At 41.9% G+C, this 26,099-nt stretch overlaps 1 protein-coding gene across 2 annotated transcripts in view; it reads right to left on the minus strand.

Moving 5' to 3' along the window:
* Positions 1–26,099, minus strand: part of TBCK (TBC1 domain containing kinase) — a 436,713-nt gene that overhangs the window by 327,838 nt on the left and 82,776 nt on the right. For both annotated transcript variants that reach the window (XM_030190773.1, XM_030190774.1), the window contains 5 exons: positions 18,436–18,509; positions 4,081–4,222; positions 2,565–2,625; positions 2,427–2,488; positions 647–708 (listed from right to left, as the gene is read on the minus strand). In XM_030190773.1, coding sequence (XP_030046633.1) covers positions 647–708; positions 2,427–2,488; positions 2,565–2,625; positions 4,081–4,222; positions 18,436–18,509 — 401 coding nt within the window. The remainder of the gene's footprint in view (positions 1–646; positions 709–2,426; positions 2,489–2,564; positions 2,626–4,080; positions 4,223–18,435; positions 18,510–26,099) is intronic.

Below are 26,099 nucleotides of genomic sequence, written 5' to 3' on the forward strand. Positions count from 1 at the left end.
AGGTCTAGAAGGCACTCCATAAAGATGACAGGTGACACTTTTAAAACAAATTGGAGAAAACATTTGTTTGCGCAGCATAGAGTTAAACTGTGGAATTTGTTGCCAAAATTTATTTATTTATATGTGGTGAAAGCAGTTAGCACATCTGGATTTGGCAAGTTTCTGGAGAAAAAGTCTATAAACAGTTTAGACAGGTACAGAGTTGAGAAAGCCCTTGACAGGAACATAAAGGACTGTATCAATATTTTGGAATTCTTGTGACTTGGATTGCAACTGTCAAACAGGATGCTGAGATTCTCTGGCATTTACTTTCTTATGAATTTTCTTACACCTTATAACCCTGTGTGAAGTTTAGGGATAACGAATATTTGTGTGTATGTATGTATGTATAAGGAGTTAGTTATTTTATTTTTAAATGCGACTATTAAGCTTCCTTTCAGTGCTGCTACATAGTGTAAGGCACAGCCAATAATGTAATTAGTTTCATCTGGACACTCCCTGCCCTTTTCACGTCCACATCAGCAGTTATGTCAGCAGCACAGTTCAGTGCTAGCTCTTTAAAAGTGATGAACTCACAGCAACACCATTTCCTAAGAGAACAAACACCATTTCCATTCACATCAAGCACAGACACTATATCCTTTACCTCTTAGAAGGCTGGTATGTAAGACACTGTGTCAATAAAGCTAATGTGTTTTCAGGAAGGTCCTGTCAGAGAAAAGGGACAGAAAACTGTCAAAAGCGTAATTTTAAGATATTTAAACGTACTCACCTGACATATGACAGATGCTACAAACCACCAACTGTACCATACTTCTACATATGTCAGCAATAATACAAGGTTGTGTTAAGTTCTACAGAAAAGAACTTCATGTTTTCATATGATGCTCTTTGGACTTCACAAAGGCCACAAACCATAGTAAACATGCTGTGAGAGAATGTAACCAACACCCTTAGTTGAAACAGCTATAGGTCATTCATTGCTTCTGCATATTATACCTTGTGCTAAAAATGTGTCTTTTGCCAAAGGAATTTGTAAATTTACTTTCTGACTTTTGTAAAATACAGTTTCTCTCTTGTCCCCAGTGGTATACCAAGGGCAGGCAGTTTAAGAGCGGTGAGCAGAAGCATGGGTGTTTAAAATAATTTGATAACAAACATAACAGCATCTGAACAAGACTGAACAGATTGTGTTTCTGATGGTTAACTCTCCTGCTGTCAATTACAAGGGCACAGACTAAAAACAGTATAAAAAGAGAAAATCTATTAAAATAGTCAGGATAAAACAATCTGTAAATCAGCATTTCTTCTCTCTTGGCTCCTGTTTAAGCAAATTTTAGGCAGTATTAAACCAGAAAGTGGTACATGGTAGCAGAAGACAAAATAGTTGGGTAGTCAGAGAAACACGTGTACAGCACCAGCTAGATTAAACTTGGAAGGAATCTGTGCAGAAATACGCTCGGAGAGGAAGGTGTAACAAAATCCTAAGAAATAAACAATAAATAAATGAATAAATGTCAAACTGAACTAATTCTTTAGTTGTTAGAATGAAAAGAGGTACAGTATCATAAATCATCCCATTTTCAAATGTGTACCAGTTTGGAACCTAGATAAGGTCAAGAGAAGAGGGTATATTACGGACCAGGAAGAAATGCACAACAGGTGGAGTGGAGAGGACTGTATGGTCATAGTGCCAGGTTTATCTGTTTACACAAGCATTTCTCCAAAAATGTTTATTGAGTGTCAGAAAATTACCCCTAGGAATTTAAGAATTCATATTTACAGCAGCTCTTGACCAAACACAAATTGCCTGGATTATTTTACAAGTATGCATGTGTATTTTTGAAAGTCTGTGCATGCATGCGAGCCCTTCCCCAGCACCACCCCTGGGAATGCCCAAGCTCAGATTGGATCATGTTTCTACAGGCTGTACACACAGATCAATTTCACAATAAAATTGTCCAGTAAGCTTTATAGCTACAGCAGTTCTCATCCACTATTTGGTATTTCTGCCAGTATAATGGTAGTAAATAAATATTTTTAGCAGCACCTTGAGTTAATATGCATGTTTCTCTGTTATTCCCCCCCCCCCCCCCCCCCCCTTGGGCCTTAGGAGCAGTTCATTACTTTTACAGACATTTGTTTGATTGTCATTCTAAGGGGTCTTTTTCTAAAGCTTAACGCAGAGGGAAAATACATTTTAGAATGATGAATGCTGTTTTCTAAAGGCAAAAACCAGCAATGCAAATTCAAAGATCAGGCAAGGGTAATGTAACATAATGCTATAATACAGTATTATGTGGTGTGACTGCCAAGCCTACAGTTATTTTAACTAAAAAAAAAAAAAAAGGGGGGGGGGAGGAGGAGATGATCCCTGTTTCATGCATAGGACCACAGAACACCTGTCAATGGACTTGGGAACACACCTTGATGATACTGAGGCAGCCATGTTCTTCTGCCAGCACTGTCATGATGTCATCAACATACCCTAGGAAAATACAAGTAAGAGTGAGGAAGGTCAAAAATGAACACAAGCAGGTACCTTTTTCACTTTTGCCACCTACCTAAAGTTAGTATGAGCTTTAGCCTTTCCGATATATCCAAACTCTGAAATAATTTTCTTCCCTAAATGAAATAGTGTAAAATTGCTTGAGTCAAAGCCAAAATATCACAGTATCAGAACACAAGAACTGACTGGATGACAATACGGACTTTTTTTTTTTTTTTAAATCATACATCCCAATGAACCACAACGGGGCCCTTTTACTAAGCCGTGTAAGAGCCTACGCATGCCCAATGTGCGACAATTCTGAGTTACTGCCCAGCAACCGCATGGCCTGGGCAGTAATTTCATTTTTGAGGCACGTCCACTATGCGCATCAGAAAATAATTTTATTTTCTGGCGGGTAGCGGTACCAGGCGGTAAAAGGCATTTGACGCACGTAGACCATTACTGCCTGGTTAACGTGTGAGACCTTACCACTAAGTCAATGGCTGGAGTTAAGGTCTCAGACCCAAAATGGACGCGCGTCAATTTTCATTTCGCCCATTTTCAGTCAAAATTTTAAAAAGGCATTTTTATAGGTGCGCTGAAAAATGGATCTGTGCACGTCCATTTTTCAGCGCACCTTAGTAAAAGGACCCCATTATCATTTCATCAGCTATTTGTTTTTCCTGAGAGGCATTTTTAAATTATTATTATTTTTTATATTCTAAACACAGAACAGGAAAAAAATTGAGTTTAAACTTTTCAAGTAGGGTTATTCAGAAATGTAGTTCAATTCTTGGTTCCTGCTTAATGTTTAGGATAGGATTCATCTTTAGTGCTACTTTACTATTTTACTGTCCTAACTTACCAGGATACTTATCTGGGTACCAGGAACTGAATATAAGCAGAGCCCGGCAAAGTTCCAGCTTTACCATGACTGTGTCCTCCATATAGTGCTGAGGCAGTCACTAATGATTTTCAGGGGTGCTATACAGATAACATCACTGAAAATCAGTGTCTGGCCCTGGTCAGCAGCAATTATCAGGGTGGGGGCCGTTCCTACCCAGAATAAGTGCCACTGAATATCAAGATATACAAGGCATATCTATCACAAACATCATAGTTTAAAGTGAAAGAGTGAATTTCACCTTCACATATATCAACAATGGCTCTGCTCCCACATAAGTCTCTCCTAAAGCATGCCTGTAATAAACAGGTAACCTTTTTTTTGTTTTGGATTTTAATGTTTTTTTTTTCTGAAGATCATTGCCTGACTGGATTGCAGGGAAAGAGAACAGCTTTCTGAGTTCTAGCTTAGTCAACGTAGCTCTATAGACAAGTTCTATGAATAATTTGTAATATCTTATATACCGCCATCTCTGATAGAAGTCAAACAAGGGGGCTTACAACAAACAAAGATCTCAAACAAAACAGTGCAATTAAGAGAATTATTTCTCAGCATCTCCACCTCAACCCTAGCAGTTAAACCAGTGCAAATAAATAAGCCTTCAACTTGTTGTCTAAACACCAGCAGATTAACTTACTGCCCTTATGTTGGTCAAATACTCAGAAACTGCTGAGAGTCTACATACCACACAGAGTTCAAACAGTATGATGCCAAGCGACCACACATCTGATTTAGGACCTGAAGGAACAGGTTTTTCACTTTGAGTGTGGTCACTGGGTTTGCCAATGCCTTGGGCAATGACCTCAGGTGCCAAGTATGATGGATACCTGAAAAACATAGTAAAATAACCTTATTAACTAACTCAATGTCTTGTTTGTGCTTTAAATGGCCACCAAAGTTGGCCACACTGGATTCAATATTTCTGCAGGGGTGTATATGGGGTTATACAGACATCAAAATATATATAACCTAAACAGAAACAAACATCAGCAATACAGACCAATTGGGTCTAACCAGTCTGCACGTTTGTATTAGCCCTTCTTCGACCATAGCACATGCCGTAAACACTTTGGAGGCAGTGTTCAGTGGCAAAAGAATGGCAGTTTTCTTGTCATGCTCTCCCTATTCCAGTTATGTTTCACTAAAAGACCAGAGTAGAGAGACCCCTGGTAGATCAAGTGGCAGTGGTGCAGAGGTACCCTAATGTTTGACTCTAAATCCCTCTACCAACAAGGAGAAATTAGGTCTTACCTGATAATTTTCTTTCCATTAGTCTTTCCCACTATTCCAGAACCTGTGAGACAGTTGCGTCCATGAACCAGCAGGTGGAGATAGAGAACTGAAAACTGAGCTTAGACATCTCTCTCTTGGCATCCAGTCCAGCTACTCAGTATTTATGTAGACAAGCAGTAAGAATAATACTCAGAATAAAAACAACAACCTTAAACAACTCGCTAACCTAATACTAACCAGACGAGTAAACATGTGTGGACCTCATCTCGGGACAACTTGTACAGAACAACAGATATGAAGGAAGTACCAAGCAAAAGGACAGTCGTTATCTGATCCAGAGGGTTGTCAATACATTTTTTTCTGCTGTTATTCCATTATGGAATTCTTTTCCATTAAATCTTAGGATAGAGCAAAATTATTTGAAATTTTGAAAAATGTTAAAAACATATTTGTTTGAGCAATCTAAAGAAAGCAACTTACCTGGACACCCAAGATATTTTACACTGTGCAATTACTGTTCAGTGCTGATTTTGTAACTTTTATTCATTTTTTTCTTTCCTATATACCGCGTTGAACCCTAATTTTGGGAAAACAGTGGTTTAAAAGTACCATAATGATGGAGAAATTAGACCTTACCTGCTAATTTGCTTTCTTTTAGTCCCTCCGGACCGGACCAGGATTGGACTGATGGGTTGTGCTCGCCTATCAGCAGGCGGAGACTGAGAAAATTCTAAGACTAGAGAGCCAATGAGAGCCCTGGCCATGTGACCCTAGCCTCAGTATTTGACTAACAAAGCAGGAAAGAAAGACCAGCCTTCTGTGCCACATGGAATCATAGCAGCCACAAATCACTCGGCAATGCCAAGTATTAGAGCTCACCAGCAACTCTCACCAGAGAAGTGGTATGGCTCACTTGTATTAGAGCTCACCAGCAATTCTCACCAGAGAAGTGGTATGGCTCACTGAAAGTTTACATATATATACCAGCAACTGAGAACCCCAGCAACTGTCAGCAGAGACGTGGAATGACCCACTTAAAGTTCTATATATATACTAGCATATGTTTTGGGTTTTTTTTGGTATTCCGTGAGTGGAAAGGAACTATATCACTAAAAAACGTAAGAAAAAAGAAAATGTGAAAAGACTAAGCACAGGATGGGCCTGGTCCGGTCCGGAAGGACTAAAAGAAAGCAAATTAGCAGGTAAGATCTAATTTCTTCTTCCTTAGCGTCCCTCTGGACCGGACCAGGATTGGACTGATGGAAAGTACCAAAGCAGTAATCTTAAGGGAGGGACCCTATCAAACCCGCTAAGAATACGCGAGTTGCATAGATTGCCTCATGGAAAGAAAAGGAAGAAGCTAAGCCCAAAATGGCACCTTACAAAATGTGCACCTAGGGCACCAAAAATCGCTCTGCGAAGGGAAAAAAACCCCGCATCTCAAGATGTAGCATATGTTGTAGCACGCTCCGGAAATGGTCCCCCAGTGAGCAGACAAATAGAAGTTATCAATTCCTTAATCCGTCGAGATAGTGAGGCCGAAACAACCCAGCCCAAAGACTAAAAAGAAGGACTAAATAGCTTGTAACAGCTCTCTAAATGTATAAGAGCTCTTTTAATATGTAAAACATACAATTTCCTGTGATCTTGCACGCCCGCAGAAGACACCAGACCAAAAAGAAAAAGGTGATGGGAAAAGATGAAAATGGGAAACTACGGTAGACAGAAAGGAAGTACCCAGATGTAGAAGTACTCCCTACATAGACGTACTTGCTCCTCGGAAAAAAATTCCAAAAAGAAAAAACGGAAACCTGTATGAAAGAAACTTGCAGTTTCGACTCTCCTAGCTGAAGCCATGGCTACTAAAAACACTGTCTTAAGAGAGTAAGAAACCCTAAAGGAAACAAGATGATTTCGGACTATCGGGCGAAGAAGACTAACTCCCTGTCGCTCCATGGTCTGACAATGTTGCTAAGGCACAGAGGCTGAAATCTGAGAAGAGAATACTTCAACTACAAAAGACGCCGTCCTGCTTAGCAAGGCTGGATGCCTGTCCCAGACTGAGAGCATGTGCCAGCCTGAGTAAGAGAAACAAAGAGGCCAGACTGGGGAAGAGAGAAACTCCTTTAGAGAAAAAGAAAACAACCCAGTCCCATAAAGCAGGAAAACCCAAGCCCCATACACAAAAGGCAAAATGACAGCCCCAAAAGGCAACCTGGTATCTCCGCAAGGAAACATAAGGGTTACCCTCCTGAGATCCAAATGCCTGATCGAAATGCCGAACTTGAAGAGAAGACCACCATGCCAGAATGGGATGGTATGCTACAGGGCCTGCCAGATGGTAGATCCATACAAATGACCCCCCTGGAATAAAACAGATACCAGCCATGGAATAAACCAAATGTCAGTGCTGCAAAAGACCAGATGTCAACCACAGTGGGAACCGAACCTGGGCCTCCCCGATGACATCCCACTGCACTGTTCACTAGATTACGCCTTAGTCTGCTTATAGAGAAGAGAGAAACATGGAGGAAGAACAAGACCTACATGTCAATCCTGTAAAGAGGCCACATGCGAGCCCTGTAACAAAATAAAATGACCACCTTGAAAAGAGGCAACAGCCTTCCCTATGAGAGACCAGATGGCAGATCTGCCAGAGGAAAGGATGTGCCTTCTGAACATAAGATGGCCACAGACCTACCAGGGGACCAGATGTCTATACTGAACGAAGATAAGAAGGCAACAGACTTGCCAGGAGACCGAAGACCATTCTGCCAGAACATAAGATAGAATCAGTCCTGCCAGAGAGCAAGATTGAGTATTTTGAAGTAACCTAAGATGATAACGTTCCTACCAGAGGACAGGAAGAGTATTCCGGACTAACATAATATGGCAACAATGCTGACAAAAGACAGAGTGCTCAGAATAAATCGCTAGTCCCCAGGGATACCTACTTGATCCGAGAGTGACTGACAGTCCCCTAGAGTGCCTAAGAGGCATATTTTCAAAGCACTTAGCCTCCCAAAGTTCCATAGAAACCTATGGAACTTAGCCTCCCAAAGTGCTTTGAAAATATGCCTCAAAATGTCACCCGGAGGAAAGGTAAGTTGCAATGTAAAGAGACCACATGCTAGCCCTGGAAGCAAACCGAATGCTAATAGCAATGGAGGAAAAGTAAGTTGCAATGTAAAGAGACCACATGGTAGTCCTGGAAGCAAAACCGAATGCCAGTAGGAATGTCCTACCCAAGTGATGCGCAAAGACAAGACCAGCCGTCTCAGGAGAAAAAACAAAAGGGGAGCTGAAATGCAAAGGACCTGCCTCATAAACAACACGCAAAGGTTAACACTGGTAAAGAAGATTGCAAATGCTTCAGGACACTCAAAAAGAGAAAGAGCACGGGAGTGCAGCTCATGAGACTGCAAAAGGCAATTGCCAAGGGAAAACCTTGCCACTATGTCGCAGGTAACCCCGAAATATTGTGGAGACTGCGAAAGATTTAGACAGCTCTTGGCCACCATTACTAGGCATCCTGAGAACAATAAAAACTGCACCCCTTGGTCTGTGGCCTGCTGACTCTGTGGAGAAGATGGTTCTTTTTGTTTTTTTGTTTTTTTAAATAGCTAGGCATCTAGCCATGAGTGAACAAGGATCTCCTCTTTTCTGAGGGGTAGCATAACTATGGTGAACTTTTAGAGACTGGTCCTGAGAGAAATATGCAAAAAAGTTTCTGTCAAAAACAAATGTGCTGCACGAAGCACCACTATGACGGATCGAAGGATTTTTTGTGATACACGAAGCACCACTATGACGGATCGAAGGATTTTTTGTGATAAAGACTTGACTTTGAGAGTGTGCTTGACGGCATTGAAATTCCAAATAGGATGAAGGAAAATTCCTTCTTAGGAACTAGAAAGTAAAATTGTATTCGGAAGAATCGAGGGAGGAAATGGTCTAAGGTCCAAGAGCCTTTGTATGGAGTCCCCTTCTTCACCTGCCTTGCCGTGAGAGCGATGAGGAGATTGCCGAAAGACATCCAAAAGAAAGTTGGTGAAGTGAAAAGCATAACCGTCTGAAATAAACCGCAAAAACTCCTGGACAGAGGAAATAAGAAGATGACGGGTCATGTAAGAGTAGGGTCGTGGACCAGTGCCCAGATACAAGCAGAAAAAAATGATGTATACAAAAAAGTGACATGTAACTATGATTTCATGACATAAAGCTAAACAGGTGAGAACAACAGTAGAGATAAATATGCACACATAGAGCACATGTCATACCAGAGAGAAAAAAGGTATAGCATTTTCTGACACAGAGTTAGCTATAGTCCCATATGCACAAACTAGCCTTCAGACACGAAAGAAATCTGAAGAAAGACATAGAACATATCTCGTACCAGAGAAAAAAGGTATAGCATTTTCTGACACGGAGTTAGCTATAGTCCCATATGCAGAAACTAGCCTTCAGGCACGTATGATATCTGAAGAAATAATGTCTGAAAGTGTAATACACACCATGCAGAAAATGCCTGAAGATGCTGCCCCCGCCAAGAAAACCACCAGAGGCTTTGTAAAAGAGAGACTATACTTTACCTGGGGATTATTGTTATTTATTTTTCACTGCCGATGCTGCAGTGAACACAATACGTGACTATAACCATGCTTGAGAATGGAAACTCTGGGTATACATAATTTGAAATCATGGTATTTGTAAAAACTGAAAGTACAACCGTGTAGTATGTACATACCCTCGAGGGAAATAACGAATTAGCAATATGAGACAGCCCCAACACTGGGAACCCACAGACCAAGATTACCCCAGATTACAGAGCCACCAGCCTGAAACAATTTGTGCAAATTGTGTGGACAAAGGCGCAAGCAAGCCAGCCTTCCATGTAAAACATACATTGCATAAAATAGGAGCACAGTGGGCTAAACCTGGACGAACCATGGATATACTTGTGGAACTGAACGTGAAGGTCCTTTAAATGAAGAAGAGGGTGGATGACTCCCCTGAAACTTCCTCAAGGCCACACTTGTTGGAATATGTGGAGACCAGGTCAAGGAAAAAATTTTTGGCTCCTGAGATTCGCCAGACTCCACTGCCTCCGTTTCTCTCTGCACAGAAGAAGAAAAAGAAAAACAGAGAAGTGAAGTGTTGCGCCTGATAAGCTGCAGCTGCGGGAACAAAATGGCGGCCTTCCGCACCAAAATTAAAGAATGAAATAACGGAGGGCAGTAAAACAGACGCGACAAACCGGGCAAAACGAAGAAATATGAAAGCGCTGACGCCACCAGCGAGCTCCTGAAGAAACGCGTAACTCCGCAAGAACAGTTACACTCCGGTGCTGACAAAACATGCCCGGTCGAGAAACGATCTTTTTTTTTTTAAAACAAACCGTCGCCCGCTGGCCAAAACGCGAAGAAACGGAGGAAAAAATTCTGATGAAGAAAATGACTAGATAAAGCCCCATCACTATTATGTTTCTTCTGTTACTTTTTTATTTTTTAATAAACAGCTGAGCTAGAAACGGAAAAAGTGCTGAAGAGTAACAGGATACCTCAGAGCTGCCTGCTCGTTAGCAGTCTGTTTTTTTTTTTTTTTTAAACAGCTGAGCTTGCTTGTTAAAAGTCTGGGGAAAGAAAAATACATGTTCTTGTAAGTTCCTAGAGTGGCTGTCTCTCCCAAAGGCAATACAACTTTCTACTGAAAGAGTAGCCCTTCCCAACTAAGTAAGGGAGATGGGGAGAAAGTAGGGGAGGGACTCGGGGCACCCGAGTATAACACCCCAGAGGCTGGAAAAGAAAGAAAAGAAAAGAAATCCCTATCTGCCAAGCCTCTAACAGAGATTCCCCAGGCACAGAAGAAGAAGTAGCATTATTGTTCTTATTATTAGCCTCTAAAAGAAAAAGAGAGAGAGACAGAGAGAGAGAGACTAATGGGCTCACCTCCTGCCTGCTGGAGACTGAGAAAATACTAAGGCTAGGGTCATATGGCCAGGGATCTCATTGGCTCTCTAGTCTTAGAATTTTCTCAGTCTCCACCTGCTGGTAGGCGAGCACAACCCATCAGTCCAATCCTGGTCCGGTCTGGAGGGACGCTAAGGAAATTAACATTACTTCGCACCAGCTAAACATCTCAGAAAACCTCAGGTGGACCTCTGGAATAGTGGTAAGGACTAATAGAAAGAAAATTATCAGGTAAGACCTATTTTTCCTTTCATTATATAGCTTCCCACTATTCCAGAACCTGTGACATGTATAAAAGCAATCTCTAGAGTGGGTAAGATTCTGGCACTGCTGCCCTGAGGACCAAAGCCCTAAAACTGGCTTCCGAATGTGCCGCAATGTCCACCATGTAGTGCTTGGCAAAGGTTTGCAGCATCGAACATGCTGCCACCTTGCAAATATCCACTAGCGTGAATAAGGTAGTCTCTGCCCAGGATGTTGCTCTACGCCTCAGAAAATGAGCCAGCAAGGCCTGAGGAACCTGCTTCCTAGCAAGCAAATAAGCTGGTATAATAGTCTCCTTCAGCCATTTAGACATTGTGGGCTTGGAAGACATAAAGAAAAGCCTCTATTTATCAAAAAGCACAAACAGTCTATCCGATTTGCGAACCTCATTCCAGATATCTAAAGAGGACTTCACACACATTGAGAAGCTTCAAGGAAGAATACTAGGCCTCCTCATCCTCTCTGTGAAAGGATGGAAGCTTCACAGATTGGTTGAGATGAAATGCTGATACCACTTACGGAAGATGGGAAGAAACTGTGCTCAGGGAAACTCCCGCCTCCAAAAAACTGAGAAAGGGACTCCGACAAGGGAATCTGAAACTCCGAAACGCTACGAGCTGACGCAACTACCACCAAGAACACTGTCTTTAGCATAAGATCTTTCAAGGAGGCGTCTGCAGAGACCAAAGGACAAAATTAAAGCTCCACTATGGACACGGCATACAAAGGGGATGCTACAAGCGGCCTGCTCCCCACATGAGTCTAATGATATCTGGGTGAGCCGCAAGAGACGTCTTCTATAGTCAGCCTCTGAAACAGATCAAAGCCACAATATGAACTTTTAGAGAATCCACATCAATCTTTTCTAAAAGGCCTGCCTAGAGAAACGCTAGAATTTGAGCAGAAAAGGGAGAAAGTCCATGCTCAGAACACCAGCGTTTCCGAGCTTGAAGCAAAGTAGCAATGACAGAATCAGAATAACCTTCGTGTCAGTCACATCCGAGCCCTTTCAAAGAGCCAAGCCTTAAGACCAAAGGGGCACAGATCCTACATGAGCACAGGACCTTGCTTCAGTAGGCCGTGTACCTGCAGAAGATGAAGAGGATCCCGTCCAGCACTCAAATCAGTTTGGATGCTTGTGGTCTGCAGACCTGTTGAGTCCTCACTGGCTTTAGGCGGTCCTGTGGTATTGCAGAACATAGTTTGGATGGGGCCTCATTAAGCCCGATATCGCCTGCGATGCCATCGCAACCCAGAAGCAATCTACTGAGTGACTTGGCTATAAGTCCCGCTCTAGAGGTATGCCTTTGGACAGCCTGCAACTGGGGGCGTTTTCAGCATCTTGTCTAGATGGGAAAAGCACCTTCTGTGTTGTTAATGCACTGTTGGGTGACTTTGTTAGAGCAACACAGCTTCATTGTGAGCTGCAACGGCTCAAAAGCCCACAGTTGTCACTATGGACACCTTATGAATGGCTTTGCAGCAGATGGACAATTCTCTCCAGGTACACTTGTTTCAATTATCTAAGAGACTGGAAAATATTTCCTCACAGATTACTGATCAAGCTCAAATCCAGAACCAGCAGGCTGCTAGAATGGAATCTGTAGACTCCCAAGTTTGTGAGATATGGTCAAAAGATACTTCAAGGATATCCTTAGTATGCCTAAAACCAGTTTGCCCCCTATTGTTAGGGCAACTTATTTGAATAACTCTAATGTAGACTCGGGAAGCAACCAGTGGTCAGAAGACAGTTCGGGAACAAATTCGCAATTTGACAGACTTTCTTTGGAAGCTGTTCTTCAGCTTTACTTTAGACATATTTCTGAATTGCTTATGGATTCAACTATTAGAATTTTTTGTGATCTTTCTAGAATGACACAAGCTAGATTCAGGGAGTTCTTGGGCTCTGGGGACTACGTTCTTACTAAAATTTTCTTGTAGGTGTTTTGCTATGCATGGTGGACAATTTTTTTTAATTTTTTGAACCCAAACAATGTCTCTGAAGGAAAGAGAACCTCCACATGTCAGCTAATTCCATGAGTTCTTTAACCAGCTGCCAGTGTATCTCTGCGCTTCCTTCTTTATTGTATTATATTACCTGGTTACATTTTTTTTAATTGGTCCCCATATGATGGTCTAAGAATTTTGTTTTCTTTGCCTTTGTTTAATTTTCTAATATGTTTCTATTTGATTCATTCTTGATATACACTTGAATGTAAATTTTCAAATCTTATAAATAAAAAGTAAAAGAAAAAAAATAATAATCTTCCAGACCTGCACATAACCAAATGACATGGAAGATTCCTTGTCTTAAGCAAGGTAGAAACTACCATGGACAAAAAGCCATGCCTTGCTAAATACCTCCTTTCAAGAGCCAAACCATAAACCACAACGGATCTGGATGCCATTTCCACTGGCTCTTGATGGAGATGACCATGGCCTCTAGTTAGAGGAAGCAGCTTGGCCACCAGCAAGCGCAACAGGACCGCATACCACAGCTGACAGGGCCAACCCAGAGACACCAAAAGTAAAAGATGAGTACGGCATGCTATTCTGCTCAATAGATGGCCTATCAAAGACCACAGAGGAAAGACATACATCGCCCACAGCTGGACCAAGCTGTCTATCCCCTGCAAGGCTGCCTCCCTCTGGCAGCTAAAGAATCACTCTGTCTGAGCATTAGAGAGTGCAGCAATCAAATCGAACACTGGCAGCCCAACAGTCCAGAATGAACTGGAAGACCTCTGTCTCCAGCTCCCACTCCCTGGAATCCAAACAGGAGCAGCTGAGAAAGTCCACCTGAACATTGTCCTTGCCCACTATATGAACCGATGACACGAGTCTGGAGATGCCTCTCTGCCCGTCAGCATAGGCTCAGAGTCTCCAATGCCAGCACCTGGCTCCTTCTTGTTTGTTAATGTAGGCTACCACCATGGCAGTATCGTATTGTATTGTATTTTATCAGAACACTTATATTCCGCCTTTAACGAAAGCTACAAGACGGATTACAAAAAGATTGACTTCACATTAGGAGCGTACATCATATTTACAATAAGAACATATAACATAACAGCAAATTAAAACTAATTTCACAATCAATGAATCGGAAAAAAATGTGTTTTAAGGGCTTTGCAAAATAAAAAGTATAAGGTAATTTGTCAAATATGAACTGGAACACTACTCCAAATTTTAGCACTCTTGATATACAAAAGAGCTTTCCCAAAATGGTTTCAACCTCATGTTTTTCATTGTAGGATAATCCAAAGTTAATCGACGTGAACTTTTTAAAGATGATCTTAAAGATGGAATGGTTAAAAGCTGTATCACATTTTCAGAACCCAATCCATAAAAACTCTTATAAATTAAGCAAGCCATTTTAAAATTAATATGCTGCTCTACCTTTAACTAATGCAATTCATATAAAAGTGGGGTAGCCTCTTGAAATTTCCCTAATTTAAAAATCAGCCAAGCAGATGTATTTTGTAAAGATTGCAACCTCTTCTTTAAATTCAAGTTAACAGCACAATACAGAGAGTTGCAGTAATCTAACTGCGGAAGTAAAACAGTCTGAGCTATGATCCGGAAGCTAGGAAGACCTTATAGTTTTCAGTTTACATAAATTAAAGAAAAACTGCCTTACTAGCTCATTAATTTGGGGTTCAAAGGACAAACCGGAATCTTAAAATCATTCCTAAAGCTTTGGATTTATCCTCGAACTTGAGGGTTTCCCCAATAGATAAAGTGACATTAACTGATGTAACCTTCTGTAAATCTCTAAACCACAATAATTTCTGGTTTTGCTTTTAAGAAAATTGGTTCTTGACCAATTTTCCACCATATCCTCAAACTTTTACTGTGGAAAGAGTATCTTGCAATGTATTCTGTTTGGAACATAAAACAAAGGGCTACTTTTACAAAGTCGTGGTAGTGATTCCCAGCGCAACAAATACGACAAAGCCCATTCAATTCCTATGGGTATTGCATTTGCTGTGTGGGAATCACTACTGCGGCTGCAGCTTAGTAAAAGGAGCCTAAAGATATCAGCATAAGAGTGACAATATATTTAGGTCTGCTATATATTTACCCAAGGAGCTCATAAAAACAACTGTGGAGACAATGGGAATCCTTGAGGGACCCACAGCGTGATGGCTAACAATTTAACTCTTCTCCATTTTTAACAACACTATACATTTGATTTTTCAGAAAAGCTGAAAACCAATCAATCAAAAACCCTACCTGTAAATACCATTTTGCTCAACCTAAATAGTAACAAAGAAAGATCCACGGCATCAAATGCCGCTGAAATATCAAACTGCAAAAGGATGACATTCTTACCTAGTGCTAAAAATCTCCTTACTTCTGTTACCAATGTAACACACAAAGTTTTTATACTGTACATTGGACGAAAACCATGCTGAGATGGATGCAAAGATTTGGATGAAAAAAGGTACTCAGAAAATTAACTATAAATTCCAGAAGTTTAGCGATCCAGGGAATGCCAGCTACAGTTCGTTATCAACCACTGTCAGGTCTGCTCCTATATTCTTTGGTATTGGTATCCATCTAACCTCAATGCAGAGGAATGAACTTCACCAAAGCCAGATGCACCACCCGAATCTCCAAGTGATTGATTGACCACAACGCCTGCAGTGGGAACCAAGTCTCCTATGCCACTCTGTCCAGGCAATGGCCTCCCCAGCCGAGGAGACTCACATCGGTGGTAACCCTCACCCACTCTGGGGAATCCAGTGACACTCTCCGAAGGTGGTGTAGGGGACTGTCCCACCAGTCCAGACTGGCTCTCACTTTGGTTGAGGGGGGCAAAAGATTCTGGAAGTCCTGAGAAACCGGAGCCCATATGTGCGACCATAGGTAGTCCCAAACCTTGGAGGCCAGCAGCTCACACACAGCTTGTGTTTCTGGACCTGTAGCTTCACTGCCTGATTCTCTGAGAAAAAACATCCCACGAGCCACATTGAAGCGGACTCTCAGATATTTCAGAACCTGTGTAGGGAGCATGTTGCTGTTTCAGTGATTCACCACCCAGCCCAGGCTCTCCAGGAGGGCGATGACCTGAGAAGTTGCTCCCCTGGCCTCCATCTCTGAGCTGACCTCAATCAGCCATTCATCCAGGTAGAGATGAACCTGGATGCCCTGGTGCCTCAGTTGGGTGGCCACCACCACCACCATCAGTTAGGAGAAGGTTCGTGGGGCTGTGGCCAGTCCAAACGGCAAAGCTCAAAGCCGGAAATGGCACCCAAGCACACAGAAGCAGAGGTACCACTTGTGGTAATCCACAATCGGATTCCAAATACAGGGAATAAAACTAAACCAGGTAGACCAATATATTTGTTTCTTTTCTTTTTTTTCTTTTTTTTTTAATACCTAAGAGCTGCAGGGGAGTCCAAGAGAGAGAATACCCAAACAAAAGATGGGGGAGGGACAGGGGGCCTACACCCCTCTGGTAGGGCCCCCATAGAGCCAAGCCAAGTGTCTCACTCAGTAGATGCTATAAAGTGCGACTGGGGGCAGTGGAATGCAGCTCTGCACCCAGCCAGGTCCGGTCCAGGGACTGTGTAACCTGAGAACGGCTGTTACGTTCTACCTTGCTGTGTGGCCTTGGCCAGCAGAGCAAGGAGCTAGGCCAGGGACCAGAGGCACCAACCTGAACAATCTACCATCTGCTAGAGGTAAAGAAAAATACAGGAGATTTCCTTGAGCACCAGCAGGTTATAGCAGTGATTGAATTGGATTGGATATATTAATCTGATATACTGCTTAATACCAAAGTTTTAAAAGCAGTGAGTTCACTAGAAAAGACTGTTTTCTCTATCTCCATCTATTGGTAGGAGGGGATAACAGCAACTTGTTCAGAACGGTGCAACCAGACAAGGATAGATTAAATAATTCTCATTTTTGCTTTCATGTAGGGTTTAACTAGCTCACCCTGAATATTTCCAGTCTATTCTTCACACCTACAGCACAAATCATTTAAAAATGCAGTCAAGTCCAGTGTGATGCTGTAATAAATACAATTATGCTCCTGTTAACAGATTATCTACTTTGTAACCTATAACCCATTCTTTTCCAAACTATCCCAACAATCATTTTTTTCTTCTGAAAAATGCTAAAAAATCATTTTTCTTCTGCTAAAAATTAAGATCAACAGAAAAAAACAAAACTTTATTCCCGAATATAAAGAAAACAGTAATTATTTTGTAGACTTGTGTACTGAATTTATGCAAGTTATCACATAAAAGGAAAGGGACTTTTGAATTTTTTTTTTCTGTATAAACACAATATCCTTTATCGGCTATCATGCAGTATATCAAAAAGAAAAAAGGAAGAATTGAGCTATAACTGAAAAAGGCGCGAGCTAAAAACTCGTTACATTCAGGTGAAAGACTTACAATCCAAGGGTGAGAAGAGGGCAAGGGAGAAGCTTATGTCAGAGAGAGGTGGGGGCAGGGGCGGCCCAAGGCAATCTGCCACCTGAGGCGAGAGATGAGATGCCGCCCCTGCCCCCCCCCCCCCAAAAAAAATCTAACACTTTTCCATTCACACTCTCTTTCTCTCCCAACTCCCCCCCCCCCCCCCCCCCCCCAGCCACAGTCTGGCATCTCCCCCTTTCCTTCATCAACCCCTTCCCCAAATCTACCTTTTCTTGTTTTCCAAAAAGCAGCAGCAGCAATCCCCATAAGCTGCCCTGCTGCCAGCACCACCCCTCTTCTCTCTACTGCAGCCCACCTCTGTGGAAACTGGAAGATACACCAGAGAGGTGGGCCACAACAGAGAGAAGAGGCCATCAGTACCTCTTGGTGGTTTTATTTCTGTCTTATACAGACGCTGTTGTATTGGATTGTTCAGCTCCAGTGTATGTGCTTTACAGTTTGTTTGTTGGCTGGTATGTTCTATATATGTGTTAAATATACCTTGTTAGATGTGAAATCTTTTACTGTTTATTCATTATACATTTCACCTAAATCCTGACTTAGTAAGAAGTATATTTATATGGGAATTGCTATGCCTATGGGAATTGCTGCTGTCAATTTTTAAAGAAAAAAAGATAGATTCAGGGAAGGGGGTTGAGAAAGGAAGGGCGAGGGAGATGCCAGACCGCGGCCAGCGTATGGGGTGGAAAGAAGTGAGATGCTGTTTCTTGAAAAGTGCCGCCTGAGGCCCCACCTCAGTAGCCTAATGGTAGGGCCGCCTCTAGGTAGGGGGAGGCGATTATGAGTGGAGGAAGGGAAGATGCTGATGTGTCACAATGAGTTGAACTAGTCACAGGCATATCCTGGCATGAAAAAGTTTAGGAACCATAGATATAATTTACCCCTTCTAATAGTAATTGTAAGACTATGACCCTGTCTGTAAACACAATGTAGTGAGATATTAGTGATTTTTGTTATTTTATAAATTAATGAACTATGAATATGAAGGTTGCACAAAATGCACAGCAGCCAAGGTTGAAGTCTCGTTGTCTGGCACCATTGTTCACAAGTTTTAAACTAGTGCTAATTCAACCATTTGTTTGCATGTTATGTCTCCAATGCATGCACATGTATTTCTCTTACCCAATGGGGAAATCAACATCCAAGCCATGCGCCGTCATGTGGTAAAGGCCAAATTTAGCCAGTTTGATATGTCCCTATAGAAGAAACAATGAAAATGAATTATTCAGCAAATTTTTAAAAAATTAAATAGAACACCTGCTACTGTCACTATCACGCTTATTTTTGAAAGAGGACGTCCATCTTTTGACACAAATCGGGTAAGCTCCTTTGAGCAGGGACTGTCCTTCTTTGTTAAACTGTACAGCGCTGCGTAACCCTAGTAGCGCTCTAGAAATGTTAAGTAGTAGTAGTAGTAGATGGGCGTCCTTCTTGCAAGGCTGCCCAAATCGGCATAATCAAAAGCCGATTTTAGCCGTCTTCAACTGCTTTCCGTCATGGGGTATCGAAGGCAGGACTGGGGCGTGATTAAGAGATGGCCGTCCTCGGCCGATAATGGAAAAAAGAAGGGCGTCCCTGATGAGCACTTGGCCAACTTTACTTGGTCAAATTTTTCTTGCGACCAAGACTCAAAAAGGTGCCTGAACTGACCAGATGACCACCAGAGGGAATCGGGGATGATCTCCTCTTACTCCCCCAGTGGTCACTAACCCCCTCCCACCATAAAAAACAAGTTTAAAAATACTTTTTTGCCAGCCTCAAATGCCATACTCAGGTCCATCACAGCAGTATACAGGTCCCTGGAGCAGTTGTAGTGGGTGCAGTGTACTTCAGGCAGGTAGACCTGGGGGGGGGGGGGGGGGCTCAGCACCCAAGGTAAGGGAACTATGCACCTGGGAGCAATTTCTGAAGTCCATTGCAGTGCCCCCAGGGTGCCCGGTTGGTGTCCTGGCATGTGATGGGGACCAGTGCACTACAAATGCTAGCTCCTCCTACAACCAAAGGGCTTGGATTTGGCCATTTTTGAGATAGAAGTCTTTGGTTTCCATTATTGGCGAAACCCGAGGTCGCCCATCTCTAAGGTCGACCCAAATATTGAGATTTGGCCATCCCTGACCGTATTATCGAAACGAAAGATGGACGCCCATCTTGTTCCGATAATGCGGGCTTCCCCGCCCTTTCGCGGCACCGTCCTTAGAGATGGGCGCCCCCATTCGATTATGCCCCTCCACGTGCCCATAGGTACCTGAGAAATGCACAAAGGTCCTCTGCAGGAAATACTGTCAAAATTAATTACAGAATATACTAGCCACAACAGCAGCATAGTAATAGTTACCCAGCTTTATATACTAGGAGGCATCTACTACATATACTTAGAAATCCTGCACTTTATTGCCAGATTCCAAAAATGACCTGAATATATACTCGTTAATACACTAAAAGCTGCTTTATCATTGCACTTGCCACCTTTCTCCATGTAGGAATTCTGCAAATACTGTATTTTATGCACAATAAAATGTTAAGTAATAGTGCAAGGGGAGGCGCTGTCAGTGGAGTTTCAGGTTTAAATTCCTTGTATGCAGGTAGAAAATGGCCTTCTACTATTGTGGAGACACAATCAAAAAAGGGGGGGAGGGAGGAAGGAGGAAACATATGGAAGATGATAAAAAAAGTTCACTCCTGGCATTGGGACACCAAGTAAAGGAGAGGAGCCATGCTGTCAGTGTCACTTCAGCATGGGGCAGTCTCCTACCATAGCCAAGTAGAGGAGAGGAAGGGCAGGCTGACTGTATTGAAAGGGGAGGGGGTGGAGGAAATGAGGACAGCAGAGGGAGGGAGTGTTTCTGTACAGAGCAGTGTATATATGTTACTGCTACAGGAAAAGTGAGTAGTTATAGCAAGGCTTGGGAGGAAGGGGCAAGATTGCAGGTAGTGCTGTTGGCAGTGATAGACTGGAGGGAATTATTGCAGAGAGAAGGGTTAGCTGGAAAAAGGGCTGGGCTCTCTCTCTCTCTCACACACAAAATATTTTTAAAGATGTTTTTTGAGGGTGGAAGTGGGTTACTGACCACTGGGGGAGTAACGGGAGGTCATCCCTGATTCCCTCCAGTGGCCATCTGGTCATTTTGTGCACCTTTTTGTGCCTTATTCGTTAAAAAAAAAAACACATCCGGGTGAAAACGTCCAAGTGTTCATCATGGACGTCCTTGCTTTCTTCGATTGTGGATCAAAGACATCCAAGTGTTAAGCACCCCCAAGTCCCACCTTCACTACGCCTCCGACATGCCCCCTTGAAATTTGGACGTCATTGCGACAGACTTCAGTTGGAGATGTCCAAAAATGGGTTTCAATTATACCGATTTGGACGTCTCTTGGAGATGGATGTCCATTTTTCGATTTATGTCGAAAGATGGACGTCCTTCTCTTTCGAAAATGAGCCTGATAGTAACATAACATAGTAAATGACGGCACATAAAGACCTGTACAGTCCATCCAGTCTGCCCAACAAGATACACTCATTTTACATGGTTTGTGATACTTTATACTCGAGTTTGGTTGTCATTGCCATTCTCAAGGCACAGATCGCAAAAGTCTGCCCAGCACTGTTCTTGTACCAAGTTCTGAAGCTAACGTCGAAACCCCTTAAAATTTACACTCCAGCCCATCCATATCTATTCAGTCACGATCAGGGCGTAGACCGTAGATGTCTGCCCAGCACCGGTTTTGCTTCCCAATTACGGCATCACCACCCAATCTCCGCTAAGATTCCGTGGATCCATTCCTTCTAAACAGGATTCCTTTATGTTTATCCCCCGCATGTTTGAATTCCATTACCGTTTTCATCTCCACCACCTCCCGTGGGAGGGCATTCCACATATCCACCACAATCTCTGAAAAACTACTTCCTGACATTAGTCCTGAGTTTGCCCCCTTTCAACCTCAATTCATGTCCTCTAGTTCTACCACCTTCCTGTCTCTGGAAAAAGTTCATTTGCAGATTAACACCTTTCAAATATTTGAACATCTATATCATGTCACCCCTGTTTCTCCTTTCCTCCTCTCCTCCTATGGTTAGTTTTTCTTTGCACCGCTTCCAGTATTTTTATATATTTAGCAAGATATGGCCTCCAAAACTGAACACAATACTCCAAGTGGGGCCTCACCAACGACTTATAGAGGGGCATCAACACCTCCTTTCTTCTGTTGGTTATACCCCTCTCTATGCAGCCTAGCATCCTTGTCGCAATGTTTCTTCACCTTCAGATCCTCAGACACCAATATCCCAAGGTCTCTCTCCTGAGACGAGCTTACTAACCTCTGCCCTCCTATCCGGTATCTCTTTTGGGTTTCTGTATCCCAAGTGCAACACTCTACACTTCTTGGCATTAAATTTTAACTGCTAGAACCTCAACCATTCTTCTAACGTTTGGAGATCCCTTCTCATCGTTTATACTCCCTCCAGAGTATCCACTCTATTGGCTATTTTTGTGTCATCTGCACAAAGGCAAATCTTTCCTTCCAACCCGCCACACACTGTGAAACACACTGATTCTTCACAACGTCTAAGTCCAACGTTGGACGTTTTGCAAAAAATGTCCAAAATCTGAATAGAAAAGAAGGTAATTTTCAAAAAAAAAAAAAGAAAAACATCTATCTTTTGTTTTCAAAAATATTGTTTCTAACAAGGTTCTGTGCTTTGGATGTTTTGTTTTTTGGTCCATTTTCGAAAAAAAAAAAAAAAACCCAAAAAAAACATTCAAGTGAAAAGCTTAGAAAATCAAGCCATTGGTATGTAGGAGGGGCCAGCATGTTTAGTAGCCTGGTCCACCAGACATCCCAGGAGATAAATGGGGCACCCTAGGGGGCACTCAGTGGATTTCAAAAACATACTCCCAGGTACACATCTCACCGTTGCTCCCTTATCGTCTGCTGACCCCCCCCCCCCCCAAACCCACACCTGTACACCATTACTATAGCCCTTACGGGTGAAGAGGGCACCTATATGTGGGTTCAGTGGGTTTCTTGTGAGTTTTGGAGGGCTCACAGTTTCCACCACAATGTGACAAGCAGAGGGAGATAGGGACCTGAGTCCCCCACTCCATGGTGCACTGCACTGACGAATATACTACTCCAGGGACCTGCATGCTGCTCTAATAGGCCTGGCTCTAACATCTGAGGCTGTCAGAGGCTGGGAAGTCATATTTTTATTCACATTTTGGTGGGTGGGATGGGGTCAGTGGCCACTGGGATGGAATTGGGGGAGGGTCACCCCTGATTCTCTCCAGTGGTCATCTGGTCATTTAGGGTGCCCTTTGGGCCTTATTCATTATAAAACAGGTCTAACTCAAAACATCTTAGTTTTAGTCCTAGACGGGGTTTTTTTGTTCCATTGTGGGTGAAAAACATCCAAATCTTAAGAACACCCAAATCCCGCCCTTAGCACGCCCCCAACATGCCCCCTTGTGTTTTGAACACACATCTGACGGACTTCACAGAAAAATGTCTAAAGATTGGTTTCAAAAATATTAATTTGGATGTTTTTGTGAGAAAAACATCCAATTGCTGCTTTATGCCACTTTTTAAGACGTTCTTCTCAAGCGAAAATGAGCTCCAAAGTGACACACAACTTATTTTGATATTGTTTTGAGTTGTGATTATTTTCGATACTGGGCACATTAAAATTCAGCACATTATATTGCTTCATGGACATAGAAACACATTATTTCTAGCGTATACATATTTATGGTAAATTTTGTTCACATAAAAGGCCACAGTGATGTGTGAACATGGTCACCATTGTTAGCGGAAGTAGCCGACAGCTCTGTTCTGCATATGTGACGCATGGCCTGTGCGAATGGTGACACATTGAGTGACTTCTTCTACACATATATAACAATAGATGTTATTGAGAGCGCGCTGTGGTTCTATACCTCATAGAGAGAGACAAAAATTTGAGTGGACAGTATTTGAAGTGGTCTTATTTATTTATTGCATTTGTATCCCACATTTTCCAACCTATTTGCAGGCTCAATGTGGCTTACAGTGTGTCATTGTTAGTAGATAGTAGATTAGGAGATAACAGTTAGTGTTACTTAGGAGTAGTATGATCGAAATTTAGACAAGTAACTATAAGTAGAAAACATTAATGATAATAGGTAAGGTGGAGATATCATATAAAATAACGTGATCGAAATTCAAACTAGTAGATATAAGCAAGAGCATTGTAGATAACAGATAAGGTTACGATGTGTTACTTTATAATTGCTGCTCTTATTGGTATGCCTTGTTGAATAGATGGGTCTTCAGGGATTTGCGAAAGTTGGTTTTAAGCTGCGTGGCAGTGCGTTCCACAACTGTGTACTCAGGTAAGAGAAGTTAGACACATGCGTTAGTTTGTTTTTTAGGCCTTTACAACTGGGGAAATGCAGATTAAGGAATGTTCGAGATGACTTTTTGGCGTTCCTGGGTGGCACGTCTATCAGATCTGACATGTAGACTGGGGCATTTCCGTGAATGATTTTATGAACTAGAGAACATATACATATATACAAACAAAATTATGGGGTGATGGTAATTTTTTCAACTTCAAAAATAAGCTCCACCTTAATCTGGATAAGCAGTATAAAATATTCTTTCAGAGTGACTTTAGCCCCTAAGCTTTTCATAAAATAAGACCAGAATTACCAGATACATGCAGGACAAAGTTGTTCACAAGAAAATACTTTTGATCATATATGGTGGAAGTACATAATACTTCAGGGGTTTTGGCAGGAGGTCAAGGGACCATTAATAGGTTTACATTTTTGGGACATAGTGGAGAGTATGGTCAACCTATTCTTAATGGTGGCTTGCCTGAATTTCTGCCAACTACAGAAGTATTCATGAGTCCCAGTTTCATGAAAGGTGTAAAAAGAGTATGGCAGATATATATTTATTTATTTGTTACATTTGTATCCCACATTTTTCCATCTATTTGCAGGCTCAATGTGGCTTACATAGTACCGTGAAGGCGTTTGCCAAGTCCGGTAGAGGAACAAATGCAAGGTGATGTTATGGTCACTAAGGTAGATATGTACAATTAGGGAAGGTTATAAAGTGTCCGGTACGATCTTTGGTGTTGCTGTGTTGCAGAGTTTGGGCCTTTATGTTGGGTCGGTGAGGTATGCCTTATTGAACAGGTTGATTTTTAGTGATTTCCTGAAGTTTAGATGGTCGTAGATTGTTTTCACAGCTTTTGGCAGTGCTTTCCATAATCGTGTGCTTATATATGAGAAGCTGGATGCATAGATTGCTTTGTATTTGAGTCCTTTGCAGTTTGGGTAGTGGAGGTTTAGGTATGTTCGTGATGATCCGGTTCTGTTTCTGGTTGGTAGATCAATAAGGTCCGTAACCGTAGAAAATCTTGTGGACCAGGGTGCAGATTTTGAATGTGATACGTTCTTTGATCGGTAGCCATATACAGTGGCAGGGCCGTGCCTAGGGTCTCTGGTGCCCCCCTGCAGACTATCGGTTGGCGCCCCCCCCACCCCCCAGCAGAGCAGGAACAGAAGGGAGCAGGCAAGTAAGCTGGACCTCAGGAAAAAATAGCACTGTATGTATCCCTCATTGATAAGTCTCTGACTCTAAAGTTTAGCAATTTCATTAAAGCAAAATGTATTTTCACATATCACATCCTATCCAAGGAGAATGTTTTATATATGTCACCCGTCTGTGGTAAAACTTCACACAGTATCAAAATACCTCTAATATGTAGTCGTGCCAGCCGAGGAAACTAACTGTGCTCAGCTCACAAGAGACAGAGTGAATATAAAATAAAACTTCATCCTTAAAAGATAATATCGGATGAATGCATGAAGGTGAATATGAATTCCTGTGAATGGAATCAATTTGATTTACAATAAATCCAGATACTACTCCCTCATATATATAACAAAAAATTATTTAAGTGGAAGAAAGAAATACTCTATTGCATTTTAATCTCCTTTGCACCAAAGGATATAATTCAGATCAAACATTTATCTCTGATCAACTATCTCAGATCAAATATTTATTTCAGATCAAATATTAAGGTTTCCTTGCTTACAGTCACTTAAATCTACCTAGCATTTATATAGCTTATAGGATTTAAACATTCTTAAACTGAAATTCACCCTTTTCTATTCTTCATAAACTTCAAGTAATCCTGAAGTATTCAGATCCTTTTCTCACTAGAGAAACTTCAATCGCCACCAATCTCTTTTCACTTATATTTTCTCATTTACCACAATCAGGCACTCTTTTATAACTTCAGTCAACAAACACAGGAAGTCACAGCTGGATGTCTCTCTTGGCAAAGGACATCTCTCACTCTGTTCACTTCCCGGGCAGATTTCTTAACAGAAGCTGATCATCCAATCAGAGAGCTCTATTTGAATGCAGATTAACATACAGACACTCATGGGAATGTTTACTGAAAAACACCGGACTAATTTGCATATGATTTAAACAAATCTGAGCATATGACAACCAAGTACAGACTCCCAGCATCTGAATTCTGCAATTAGATTTAAGACAAATACTTTTAAAACTTATTTTTAGCACTTTTAAAATTTCAGGTTCTCTTTAATTTGAATGCTGTTTCAAGCTCTGAAACTCACCCTGACTGAGGAGCTAGCCCCAAACCGAAGCATAAATAGCAATCTGGTTGTATTCTCACGTAACTTGAAGAGCGTGCCTGCCTCAATTAATACTGCTCCTTTGCATGAAAAGGGGAGGGCAATGGAGATAGGAGAATCACAAGTTCAGGT

This window comes from Microcaecilia unicolor, chromosome 2 (assembly GCF_901765095.1).
Source record: "Microcaecilia unicolor chromosome 2, aMicUni1.1, whole genome shotgun sequence".
NCBI lineage: Eukaryota > Metazoa > Chordata > Amphibia > Gymnophiona > Siphonopidae > Microcaecilia > Microcaecilia unicolor.